This window comes from Syngnathoides biaculeatus, chromosome 16, assembly GCF_019802595.1.
Source record: "Syngnathoides biaculeatus isolate LvHL_M chromosome 16, ASM1980259v1, whole genome shotgun sequence".
In the NCBI taxonomy this organism is placed as follows: Eukaryota; Metazoa; Chordata; class Actinopteri; order Syngnathiformes; family Syngnathidae; genus Syngnathoides; species Syngnathoides biaculeatus.
The window spans coordinates 16,645,527-16,658,622 of NC_084655.1; the positions used below are offsets into that span (position 1 = coordinate 16,645,527).

The 13,096-nt window shown below is 43.1% G+C and overlaps 2 protein-coding genes and 1 long non-coding RNA gene across 6 annotated transcripts in view; 1 reads left to right on the forward strand and 2 right to left on the reverse strand.

Annotated features, from left to right (window-relative positions):
- kcnj19a (potassium inwardly rectifying channel subfamily J member 19a) overlaps positions 1-2,038 on the reverse strand; it is a 22,899-nt gene extending 20,861 nt beyond the window's left edge. For both annotated transcript variants that reach the window (XM_061845047.1, XM_061845046.1), the window contains exon 1: positions 1,900-2,038. The gene's annotated coding sequence lies outside the window, so the exon portion shown is untranslated. The remainder of the gene's footprint in view (positions 1-1,899) is intronic.
- The window catches only part of znf281a (zinc finger protein 281a), a 24,875-nt gene extending 16,532 nt beyond the window's left edge, over positions 1-8,343 (forward strand). The window contains exons 6-9 of the mRNA XM_061845042.1: positions 1,965-2,088; positions 2,175-2,258; positions 2,329-2,447; positions 4,064-8,343. Coding sequence (XP_061701026.1) covers positions 1,965-2,088; positions 2,175-2,258; positions 2,329-2,447; positions 4,064-5,362 — 1,626 coding nt within the window. The 3' untranslated portion in view covers positions 5,363-8,343. The remainder of the gene's footprint in view (positions 1-1,964; positions 2,089-2,174; positions 2,259-2,328; positions 2,448-4,063) is intronic.
- The window catches only part of LOC133513940 (uncharacterized), a 43,685-nt gene continuing 35,662 nt past the window's right edge, over positions 5,074-13,096 (reverse strand). For 2 of the 3 annotated variants that reach the window (XR_009798658.1, XR_009798657.1), the window contains 4 exons: positions 12,114-12,179; positions 11,520-11,680; positions 8,390-8,438; positions 5,074-5,196 (listed from right to left, as the gene is read on the reverse strand). This is a non-coding gene — a long non-coding RNA (uncharacterized LOC133513940). Of the gene's footprint in view, positions 5,197-8,389; positions 8,439-11,519; positions 11,681-12,113; positions 12,180-12,801; positions 13,094-13,096 lie in introns of those variants that run through there. The other variant, XR_009798656.1, reaches the window with a different exon arrangement.

Consider the following 13,096-nt stretch of genomic DNA (forward strand, 5'->3'; position numbering starts at 1 on the left):
GTCTCCGGCCTGTTTTTTGTGAATGACTCGCTCTAAATCATTGTGGCTCAATATAAGCCAACTGTCAGTCCAATGCAGCAGCAACAACAGAAAAAGTCATTCTAATATATATATATTTTTGCCTCATAAAACACAACAGAAACAATTCATTATAAAACATTTAACTGTATTGTGTTTTCAGTCAGAATTTGCCATTCTTGGTAGGAGGGTAAAAATACATTAACTTTTAAGATCTAAAATAAAACGTGTGCTCTCATGTCTTTCAATTCCAGTGAGCACAAAAAAAAAATGTAACACCTTCAGCAATAGAAATCAAAAAGTAGTTCTCGAGTGAGGCCTTTCTTCTGCTCGCCTTTGTTAGATATGCCTCTCTAGATTTGGCAGTTTGTAAAATGTGGGACTCCATAATTGTTTGGAACGTATTTTGCACAACCATCCTTTTTTTTTTTTTTTAATTAAGATGAATTAGTTCTGGATGAACTTGAATCCTTGAAATAGTCCCAATGGTAGTGGACAGTTTCCTAAGCCGCTCTCATACTGTATCTTGTGTGGTATGCAAAAACTGCATTCGGCCTGGCGCACACTATGCAATGCGGTCAAACCCGATTGGACCAGACCATCGCGTAGGAATGAGTGTTATCAACTCACATTTAGTGATTTTAGTACACATTTTTCAAACCATAAAAAAGGTACAGTAATTCCTGGCCTACAGAGCACACCTGGTTATAAGCCTCACATTTACATTTGTAAAGGAAATACCATTTGGTGTGTACATACGCCACAGCTGTGTAAAAGCCCCAAGTGCCCACATTGGAAACCAACATTGAAACATGAGATATTCACAAAGAAAGACGGTCCAGAGAAAGAGTTTAACGGTAGTACGGCGCTAGTGCTTACGCCATGCTAACGCTAGCAGAGCCGGTTAAAATAAAACCTACCGGTAAATATCACTGAGACACACCAGTAACACAGCAGCAACACGCTAGCACAGCACTAATGCTAGCGCAGCGCTTACAGGGCCGGTAAAAGTCACTTCCTCAGCACATATATTCCACCGCTCCCATTCTTTCCTTTTCCACTCAAGTGCCCCCTTGCAAAGAAAGACGATACACAGAGTTTAACACTAGAGCCGCCACACTAACGCTAGTGGTGTGCTAACAAGGCCGGTTAAAAAAAACATAGCAGTAAAAATCACTGAGACACGGCAGTAACATGCTAGCGCAGTGTTAGCAGGGCCGGACCGGTAAAAGTCGCTTCCTTGGCACATATATTCCACCAGTCTCACTCCTACCTTTTCCGCTCGAGTGCCCCCTTGCGGCCTTAAGACAAAATGCACAAATTTATTTAAAAATTAATGCCACATAAACCGCAGGGTTGAAATTGTTTGGAAAAAAAAAAAAAAGTCACGGTTCATAGGCTGGAAATTATGGTAGATTGTAGTTGTTTGTTACTGATACACTATAGAGAAAATATTACATCCAAAATAGAATAACTTTCTTTGGTAAAATACGATTTTATTTGTTTCCTGGACGCAAAGAGACTCGATGGAGGGTTGCATCAATAAACTGTTGATAAACGCTGATAAACAATTACTTAATTAATTACATAAACAATAAAATGTTGATTAAACAATGATAAAATTGTAATTGGTAAATTCGGATCAGTTGGTTTCCACCTGCAGTGTGACAGTGTGTGAGTGAGCGAGACATGACATCTGTAAAGTTGGTTAGTTCGTCTAATCATTCAGACTAATTGAAATTCACATTATATTAAATTATGTATACATTTTTGTGTGTAAATGTATTCAATTTCTCATCATATGGGCACCATCACTGATAACCTTTTGCAATACATTGTAGGAAAAAAAATCTCATCATAAAGAAGTTGAGCAAAACTCACTTAATCGCAGGTTCCGAAATTTGAAGGCAGACGTCGCTGATTATACGTTTGAATGTTGTTTATAGTCCATGATGGCGGACGGCGACGGGGGCAGCATGTCGCCGGGCAGCAAACCTCACATCTGCGAGCACTGCAACGCCGCCTTCAGGAGCTCCTATCACCTGCGGAGACACGTCCTCATTCACACCGGTAACGCCTGCGTTATTATCCATAGGAGCCTAATATTTTGTCGGTAAGTCCCAACTATCCGGTCTAATAAAGGCCCGTCTTTTTAGGCGAGCGCCCGTTCATATGCAGCCAGTGTAACATGAGCTTCATCCAGAAGTACCTCCTCCAGCGGCACGAGAAAATCCACAGCGGTGAGTTGCACGCTCCCGACCGGGCACCGTCCGTGTCGGAACGCGCAGTTTATTGTTGGGATGATTTCAGGAGAGAAGCCGTTCAGCTGCGATCAGTGCAACATGCGCTTCATCCAGAAGTACCACATGGAGAGACACAAGCGCACGCACAGCGGGGAGAAGCCCTACAGATGTGAGAACTGCCAACAGGTGCAACACATTTTTTTTCTGCTTTTGTTGGTTTGGTGAATGAAATGTGAAACAAAAACTTCATAAAAATAATCATTAAAAAAAAAAACATTAGCTTGAACTCACAATTCTATTTTGCACCATTTCCTTAGAACCTTAAGAAGAAATGCTAAAAAACGATCAAATGTAGACATTGGACCGAGGTTTGAAATGATAAAATAATTTAGAATCATTTTCACACTGTAAACTTGGGTGTAAAATGAAGTTGCAGTGATGTTAATGGGCCTGATCCCAAATGTTCTGGCATAAAATAGATACAAATCCATTGATTCCAACTTAACACCCGAACAGAATTAAAAAAAAATAATGGATGTTACAGTGGGTATAACTAGCTGAAATGTACCGTAATTACATACCCTAAAAGATAGCGCCGTCGCGCTAACGAGGCCAGTTAAAAAAAAAAAAAAAAACATACCGGTAAAACTCACTGAGACACGGCAGTAGTGTTACTTTTCACACGCTTTCAACCCTGCGGTTTATGCGGTGATGCAGCTCATTTGTGCATTTTTTTTTTTCTCCAATGGCCATAAGGGGGCACTTGGGTGGAAAAGGTAAGAGTGAGACTGGTGGAATATGTGTGCAGAAGTAACATTTACCGGTCCTATTAGCTCTGCGCTAGCGTGCGTTACTGCAGTGTCTCAGTGATATTCACCAGTAAGTTTTATTTTAACCGGCCCTGTTAGCATTAGTGCTAGTATTAGCGCCACACTAGTGTTAAACTCTTTCTTTGGAAAGACTTACTGAGCGTTCATCTGAGTTGTCATGCTGTGGCGACCCCTAACGGGACAAGCCGAAAGAAACGTACTTACTCTTATCAAGTCACTCAAGAACTTATATACCGTGATTTTGGGCCTAAAAGCCGCAACTTTTTTCAGTCTCTTTCAACCCTGAGGCTTATTACGGTGATGCGGCGAATTTGTGCATTTTTTTCCAATGGCCTCAAGGGGGCACTCGGGTGGAAAAGGTAAGAGTGAGACTGGTGGAATTAATGTGGCGAGGAACTGACTTTTACCGGTCAGACCCTGTTAGCGCTGGGCTAGTGTGTTACTGCCGTATCTCAGAGATTTTTACTGGTATGTTTTTTTTTTTTTTTTTACCAGCCTTGTTAGCGCTGCAGCACTAGCGTTAGCATGGCGCTAACAGTAGTGTTAGCGTTAGCACGGCAGTCCTAGCGCGTTACTACCGTTTCTCAGTGATTTTTACTGGTATGTTTTTTTTTTTTTTTTTTTAAACCAGCTCTGTTAGCGTGGCGTTAGCCTGGTGCTCGCAGTAATGTTAGCGTTAGCACGGTGCTAGTGTTAGCGCGGCTGCGCTAGCCTTAAACTCTCTGTGTACCAATATTCTTTGTAAATATCTCGTGTTTCAAAGTCAAGTATCAATGTGGGCACTTGTGGCTTTTACACGGCTGTGGCCTACGTACGTACCAAATGGTATTTCCTTTACAAATGTACTGGGTGAGGCTTATAACCAGATGCGCTCTGTAGGCCGGGAATTACGGTCATGATCATTTGTGCCAATGGGTTAAAAATGGCCTCATGGGTTATAAATAACACGGCGTGTTTTTTGGTCCTGCTTAGTTTTTTTCTAGGACAGACCGACTACTGAAGCACAAGCGGACGTGTGGAGACGCCCTAAGGAAAGTTCTGGATCCGAGCATGCTGGACATGGCGTGCGTTGACATGAGCGGCTACGGAATCAACCCGGGAAACGTGGGGGCAGGGAGTGGAAGAAAAAAAGGCAGGTCCAAAAATCCAGGCGAAGGAGGCGCCCGGAAGAAGAAGAAGGGCGACGCCGGGTTGAGGGCGGCTCACCTTCCCGCAACCGTCAGCGGAGCCTACAGCGTCCACGAGTATTCAGTGGTGAATGAAACGGTCTCCTCGTCCACAGAACCGGGTCCCAGCACGCAGCACCACGGCCGCGCCCCCAAGATGACGTTCAAGAAGGCCCATCGAAAAGGTCCGGAAAAGGCCGTGAAAGCGGATTCGTTGGGGCACAATGTGGATCCCGTGCAGACAAACGGCGGAAAAGTGGGAAACAGCAACTACGACGACGCCATGCAGTTCCTCAAAAAGCGGCGCTACCTCCCTAGCGTCACGTCGTCAACGGGAAGCGGCGGCACCGAGTACGACCTGCTGTCCCCGCACCCGACCGTCATCCAGATGACGGACGCCGACTCGGGTCTGGACAAGTCCGGCATTCCCGACGAGGTGCTGCAGAGCCTGCTGGAGCACTACACTCCCAAGCCCGACACCTCGCACCACCACGACGTCCATTTCGATCTGGGGGAGCAGCACGTGGAGGAGCTCCAGCCCGCCTCCACCGAAGACCTGGACGCCGGCGCCAGCCCCCCCGGCGACAAAGGCGCCTTGATGAACGAGTACTCGCGCTTCCTCCTGCAGGCTCTGGAGCGCACCAGCCAGAGCGGCGGCTTCCCTCTGGCAGCCCAGTCTTCCGGGCCCTTCCTTTACTCCGAGTGCGGTTTCGGACCGTCGGGGGCGGTGGACTCCCCGCCTCAGCACGCCTTCCACCTCCTGGACGCCACTCACCACCAACTCACCCCTTCCCAGGAGCTCAACGCCTCTGCCACGTCGCCGCCTCCGTCGTCGGCATCCTACCAGATCAGCCCGGCGGACCTCAGAAGCCACAAGGAGGCGCCACCCGCCAAGAACGGCGCCGCGGCGGCGTTCCCGCTGGCCTCCAAAGCCGCACCCTACCAGATAGAAAATTTTGCACAGGCTTTCGGCTCGCAGTTCAAATCCGAGGAGCGGGTAAGGACTCCCGTGTCCGACTTCTCAGGGTACAGCAGCTTGCTGGCCGACGTCGGCGAGCCCGCGAGCTCCGTCTCCAAAACGCCGACCAGCCAAAGCTTCAGATGAGAACGCGCCTCAAAGTTAAAACCTATTTTTAAATTTTATTTTTCTGATGCCGTGTTTTGTGCCCGCTCCTCTTTCATACCAGACAATTTCATGTAAATTTTCATTTTTTTTTTTTTTTATTTATGGAATACAACCGTGACAGTGCTTTTTAAAGTAAGTGTATTATTTTTATGATTACTCAAATGAATATTTTCCACCAGCCGGCTGACTTCGTGTGAAATAATAATAATAATGACGGTGGCAGGGATTACTAGCCCAGGATTAAAAAAGCAAAAAAAAAAAAAAGATAAAAGTATTACTCAGGAAACAGGAAGTTGCTGACATGCTGAATGAGTGTGAACACTGAAAACACTTTCTCTTAGGCAATATAGAGATTATGCTGTTTTTTTTTCTCGACCATACTTATGTATTGATATATATATTTATAAGAACATATATATTATGATACAGATTGAATCACGGTGGCCAACAAAGAAGAACAAGGATTGTTTTTTAGGTGGAAAAAAACCCTTAAATACACCAGTAGGGGTTGTTATTGGACAGCAATTGGAAAAATCTTTTACTTTTTGATCATCTGCCCCATTTTCTTCCTCTTGGTTTCCCCTCTGCCGGGTGCGGGGGCCACACTGACCATAACAAAATGAAAAAGCTCCGAGGATGAAGTCGGAACGAGAAGTAAAATTGACAGTTTTGAGGTTGGCTGCGATCTTCGTTCTCGTGAAACATCTTTGCGCTCAATTACGGCTTGGGATCGATCACTCCAAATTTCGCCATCTTTTTTCTCGTCAAACTGCAAGTTTCCTTGTAAATGTTTTCATTTAGTAGAATTAATGAAGCGATTCTCCATCGTCGTTGGCGGAAAAAGTTAATTCATGGAAAATTTAAACTGTTCTGTGAAATTTCAATGCTTTCACAAAGTGTAAATGGAAATTTTGTCGTGAATGTTCTATGATTAGTAAAAAAAAAAAAAAAAAAGTTCTTATTCGGTCAGGTTGGCTTCTTCTTTTCCTTTCGGCTTGTCCCGTTGGGGGTCACCACAGCGTGTCATCTTTTTCCATAAGCTAACCCTATCTCGTGCATCTTCCTCTCTTCCACCCACTGTCCTCATGTCCTCCCTCACAACATCCATCAACCTTCTCTTTGGTCTTCCTCTCGCTCTTTTGCTTGACAACTCCATCCTCACCACCATTCTACCAATATACTCACTCTCTCGCCTCTGGACATATCCAAACCATCGAAGTCTGTTCTCTTTTAACCTTGTCTCCAAAACATCCAACTTTGGCTGCCCCTCTAATGAGCTCATTTCTAATCAGATCCAACCTGTTCACTCCAAGCGAGAACCTCAACATCTTCATTTCTGCTAAATCCAGTTCTGCTTCCTGTTGTTTCTTCAGTGTCTTCCAAAGTCTCTAATCCGTACATCACCACTGTTTTATGAACTTTGTCCTTCATCCTAGAGCGGAGACTCTTCTGTCACATAGAACACCAGACACCTTCTGCCAACTGTTCCAACCAGCTTGGACCAGTTTCTTCACTTCCTTACCACTCTCACCATTGCTCTGTATTGTTGACCTCAAGTATTTGAAGTCGTCCACCCTCGCCATCTCTTCTCCCTGGAGCTTCACTCTTCCCCCACCACCCCTCTCGTTAATACACATACTCTATTTTACTTGGGCTAATCTTAATTCCTCTCCTTTCCAGCGTGTGCCTCCATCTTTCAAATTGTTCCTCTGCCTGCTCCCTGCTTTCACTACGTATCACAATATCATCTGCGAACATCGTGGTCCAAGGGGAATCCAGTCTAACCTCATCTGTCAGCCTATCCATTACTACCGCAAACAGGAAGGGGCTCAGCGCGGATCCCCGATGCAGTCCCACCTTCACCTTAAATTCTTCTGGCACATCTCACCATCATACATGTCCTGTACCATTCTAACATATTTCTCCGCCACGCATGCAGTACCAGAGTTCCTCTCTTGGTGCTCCGGCTTGATCCACAAAGACACAATCACGCTCCTTCTGACCTTCTCTGTACTTTTCCAATCAAATCCTCAAGGTATGGTACTCTTTCGAGGCATGAAACCATACTGTTGCTCGCGGATACTTACTTCTGTCCTGAGTCTTGCCTCTACCACTCTTTCCCATAACTTCTATAATTCCCACAGCTCTAAACATTGCCTTTGTTCTTAAAAATGGGAACTAGCTAGTTGGTCAGGTTGGCTTGATGAGCCAAATCCCCCCCCCCCCCCCTTTCCCCTTTCAAGTGACCTTTTTCTCCTCTGAACACGTTTTTGGTGTGGCCCCCACAATCTGGTCGTTTTTCAAGAAATCCAATGAGCACTTTGAGCCGGTTTTGCATCAAGTTAAACCTTCTTTGTGTGAATGTTAGGACGGATTAGGCTTTGGTTCGGTGTTTGGGAGGGCAAAATGCGTGTTTTTATTTTTGTAATTTTTCCTCTTTTGTGCGGGGAGGATTTGGATCGGGAACCTCATTGCCACCCTTCACATTTTAGTGCGCCAATTTGCTCTTCTGATGATTTGGTGTTTGTGAACAAGTTGCTAAAACGAAAAGAAAATGTACAAAAAGAATTGGTATGCATTTCAGATATGTCCCAGTAGATAAATTGGCTCGGTTAGTAAATATTAGCCATTTCTAAATGTATTTATGCTTGTTTTTTCCCCCTCTTCATGTAAAAAGTCTTCCATCAATTGACGGCTGAGAATTTTCTTCATATACCTCATATCTATAAACATTATATCTTGAGAGATGAGGGTAGCGCATCTCATTGTTTACAAAACTTCATTTTAACACTACTTTTTTTCAAAACAAATATGACCCATTTTTGTCAGCCTATTTTACAACCGCCAAATGTCATCACTTATGATGCCACCATTTTTTTTTTTTTTAAAGTACATTACTCGTGACTCGCTTCACTAAGACTGCCTGTCCGATGAGTTTAAAACTGATTAAGGAGAAAAATAAAAATATGGGATGAGGAAATCTTGAAATGTGTTTGTTTTAATTACCTGCCTCCCATCGTTGCTACCTCCGTGCGTTCAGCTCGTACAACCCAACCTGCGCATAGCAAGGAATTAAACAACTTCTGTAAATACAAAGAGGGAAGTGCAACGCCTGCCTGCCCTCGGGGCAAGTGGCACAAGAATCGCAATCATCATCATTTTGACAAAAGTCTTGTCAAAAAACACACAAAAGAATTTGTCTCCGGCAATTGGACATAAAGACATCGCGAGAACAAATCACGGAACAATAAAAGGTCACTCGTAATCAAGCAATGATGGGAAATCAGTATAATTGCGTGTATGTGACCATAATTAATAACGTACTTACGAACGTCCCTAGTTATGAAAAATTCAGGTTACAAAACGAAAAATACTTTCTCTAGTTACACAGGAAATTCAGGATACGGGGGGAAAAAATGGGATTGGCTAGCGTGTACTTTTTTCCGGGATGGGGGACAATTTGACAAAGATAATATAATCATAAATGAATAAATAAAACAAAAGTATAATTTTAAAGGGGCAGTCCGGTCGTTTGGATTAACAATCTATCCGATAGGTTATGTCGTATGTACTGTACCTTGAAATTTTGAGGTTAATCCGATGTCATTTAATAGCGTTTTGAGAAGATTTTTATCGGCAATTACGAATTTTCATGGGTGCCATTTTGGCAAGTCACATGACCTACGTGCGCGGATGTGACGTGTTACATGCTGTTCCAGACGCTCAATTACATGGGACCCCGTTTATGCCCAGCGCTGATTTCTCGGATTTATCCTCATCTGATGAAGAAATAGCAGTATCGGTTGATCGGGAAGATGGAGGAATGCGTCCGTACAAATTTGAATCTGTTGAATATTTGGATGGTTCTTCGGATGTGAATGACTGCAAGAGGGAAGAAGCTGTTCGCATGTCTGCTAGTTTTAGTTTGCATCGTTCAGTAGCGCAAACCTGAGGAAGGATTGGAAGAGCTGGTGACCAGGATGACGACGGGGATGAAATTGGATTTTGGATGCTCTCTCTGGTCTTTGTCCTCGAACGTGTACAATCCACTACACTTGGTGTCCAGTACAAAGGTGCCGCTTTGACGGCCACTGTGTAGAACTGTCCCAGCACCTCCGGTGGTAGGACTGTGCTGGGCCTTTTTGAGGATGGAGTTATTGTTTGCCTCCCACTTTAGGTCCTGGGAGACTGTAATTCCCAGCAACTTGAAGGTCTTGACGGTCGAGACTCAGCTGTGGCGAAGGATCCCTCCTGAATTCCACGATCGCTATTAAGTTGTGTCGGCCGCACCGCAGCTGCATCCTCTCCGCTTCCTGTCGTTTCGCAAACTCCTGACTGTAGTTGATGAAGCCGGTGACTTATTCAGCGTTGAGGTGCAGTTGTTCGGGGAGGGAGTCCAAACCCACAAACATTACATGACTAGTGTTTGCGAAGATCGTGATTACGACTATGTTGGTATTAACCTATTTCAACCCCTTTTTTTTTTTCCTGTGAAGTGAACAAGACTCATAAAAGTGAGTCATTATATCATTTCTTATTTATCTATTTCCTGCTTTGCTCGATTAATGTTGATCATTATCTTAGGAAATCAGTAACATGATAATTGTGTGTATGTGGCATTAATTAATAATAACATACAGTGGTACCTCTACTTACAAACGTCCCTAGTAACGAAAAATTCAGGTTACAAAAAGCCTCCTCGGAAAAAATATTTTCTGTACTTATGAAGGAAATTCAGGATACGAAAGGTGACCTTGGCTAGCGCTGAAGAAAGATGAATAAACTTGTAAAAAACAAACGAAACTGTACGTTAGCTTGTGACAGCGCTAGCGTGATTCGGTGACAGTTGAGCGTCCAAGGGATTCGAAAAGCATCAAGGGTAAAGACTGACGTTCGTCTGAGCCAGTGGAATGCCAGGAAGATGCTACGGCGATAGCCAATGGGAGGGCACCTCTATGGCGGCACACAAATCAAGATACAGGATGTTTACGTTAGGTGGAATTTGGGGAACCCAGTGCCCATTTTTTTTTTCCCCCCTTTCTCATCCTGAATTTCCTTCGTAACTAGACTATATTTCCGAGGAAGCATTTCGTAACCTGATTTTTTTTGTTAGTAGACGTTTGTAAGTAGAGGTACCACAGTCGTGATAGGCTCCCACTCACCTACAACCAAAGTTAGGACTGTGCAAGTAAACATCAGATATGAGAAACAAATTTGAAATCTTAAACTACTGCAGATCACCCCCCCCCCCCCCGACACCCAACGGATGTTTCAAAATAAGACCCTTGGCAGTGGTTTTCACTTGTGAATTAACAAAAGTGGTTCCTTGGCAATCAATATGGTTCACCTCATTCACATTTGCAGTCTTAGCAAAAATGTCTCACACGTGACCTCAGCAGTATAAATGATGATAATCTTCGAATATTGCTCACAAATACTGCCAGGTAGATCGCTTAATAAGCGCTGTTGTCTGAGACCGGGTGAATGCTTTCAGCCTGTGGGCCACTTCGGCTTGACAGGACGAGGCGGCAGTCCTGGTTGCCGGCCGGCGGTTGCTAAGGCCGCGACGACGACGACAACAACAACAAAAGAAATTGAAAAATGGCGGATGCTGGCTGCATGTGCGCCCGAGATAAGCCCGAGGTGAGCGAGACGTCGTGAGGACTTGAGCGAGCCCGCGGGAAAAGCTTCCATACGCAAACCTGGATTTCTCTGACTCAATCCACTTTTGAAAACTTTTATCATGTTATCATTTAATCAAAGTAATAATGATACAGAAAATCATTTTTTATAGAATATATAAAAAATATACGCAATAATTGGGTAAATAAGTTATGATAAAAGTATATATATATTCATTTTATTTACAAATGAAACGTTTCTGTAACTATTGTAACTTAATTTTTGTAAAATACATTATATTTTTTAATGCACATAAAATGATTTGTACTGCTTTTTTCCTCTATTTTTAATGATTTTAACTCTAAATCTGAGGAATAATTAACAAAACAATAAACATGTATTAATCAAGTTATTCTTTTTCGTACATACAACTCTCACCATCTCATCTAATCTCAATAGTATGTCATCAGTAAGGTATGATTAATTATTCATTTTTAATTTTTTGAATACGTACTTCATATCACTGGTATTTCATCCTGAGCTTTATGACTTCCTCCAACATCACTTCGATTCGATAAATTCCCGATTGCTCATCGACTGCGGTGGCACGGTGACGATGATAACGGCTGCATTGTTCTAAAATCCAAAACGTGGAAGTCGCACCTTACTGTTTTCCTAACATTAAAAAAAAAAAAAAAAAACACAGAGATAACGTAAAGACATTTTGTAATATAGGGAAGTGATCGTGAGGACACAGAGGCGCTATTCACAGAAGTAATGACTCATGACAAATACTATAAACTTTTGTGACGTTGCTTATATGTCTTTTTTCATTTTAGTGCTTTTCTGGGAAGGCGAGATAGCGAAGAGTAAATATGACTAATGGGTATTTGACAAATGCTTTGAAAATACATTTGGCCTAATGGTACTAAAATGTTCAAAATATCAATTTATCAAAAAAGACGACATAACAGTTTGTAAGAATCAGATTGGGATCAAGGATTTTATGAAGCAAATCTGACCAAATATTCTCACCCAGAAATCAACGTAAATGTGATTAAAACCGTGACTTTATGGTTGTTTCTTGCGAGTTGAGACGAAAACTGACCATTTTCCGTTTTTCCAACGGCAGCCTCCTCTCAAGCCGGCTGAGCGTCTCATTTCGACGGTCAAACTAAAAGCAAACAAATTGTAAAAATTAGTCAGACAAAAATTATAGTGAATCAAATGACTTTCAATGCTGAACTCAACGAAAACAGTATTTTTTTTTTATCAGAATCAGATCTCATCAAAATAGAGCCTGTCAAAAAGGAGGTGGTAAAGGTATTTCCCAACTACGTAATCTGAAATGACAAATATTACTTTGGATGAAAAAAAAAAATGAGAAAACAGGATTTTGGTGGACTTCTGTTAATGTCACGTAACCTGTTTTACAGCACGACGAAATGGCGGCCATTTGTCATATTTGCCAGAACTACATAAAATCTCAACTGAATTTAAATTTTCAAATATGAGATGGTAAAGAGATTTCTCAAAAATGTATTATTGTGCACTTAACAATTTGAAAATGTGATTTAGGTGGTCTCACACAAAATTTGTGTGCGCAAAAACTAGCAAGGAAAAATGTAAAGAAAATGGCAGCGTTTTTATCTGGTTTTGATAACATAGTTACACATAATTGCCCCAGTATACCAGATTTAGCAATAAAGATAAAGGTTGCTTCTCACTAATTTATTTTCAGATTTAAAAAAAAAAGTTTTCATGGTTATTGTGATTGAATTGAGTTAGATGCTAACGTTAGCCAGACAGCTAAAGTTTTCTCGCCAAGCATGAGCCGTCTCCACCCGGGAGGTTTCCTCGGCGTTGCCCACGACTTCCATAGTCGGTCGTGCGGTCGCCTTGTGTGGCTTCTTTCCCCGGCCGGCCGGCCGGCGTGAGAGAAAGCGGCGCAAACAATCGCGTTAAAAATAGAACTTGATTGTACACTGGCGCTTTGGTGTGTCGCCATGGGCAAGCCGGGCGAAGGGGGTGGACGGGGGCGGGAGCTTCGGCCCCGGTAACGATGATTGACAGGCGGGCGGCCCAGTGGGG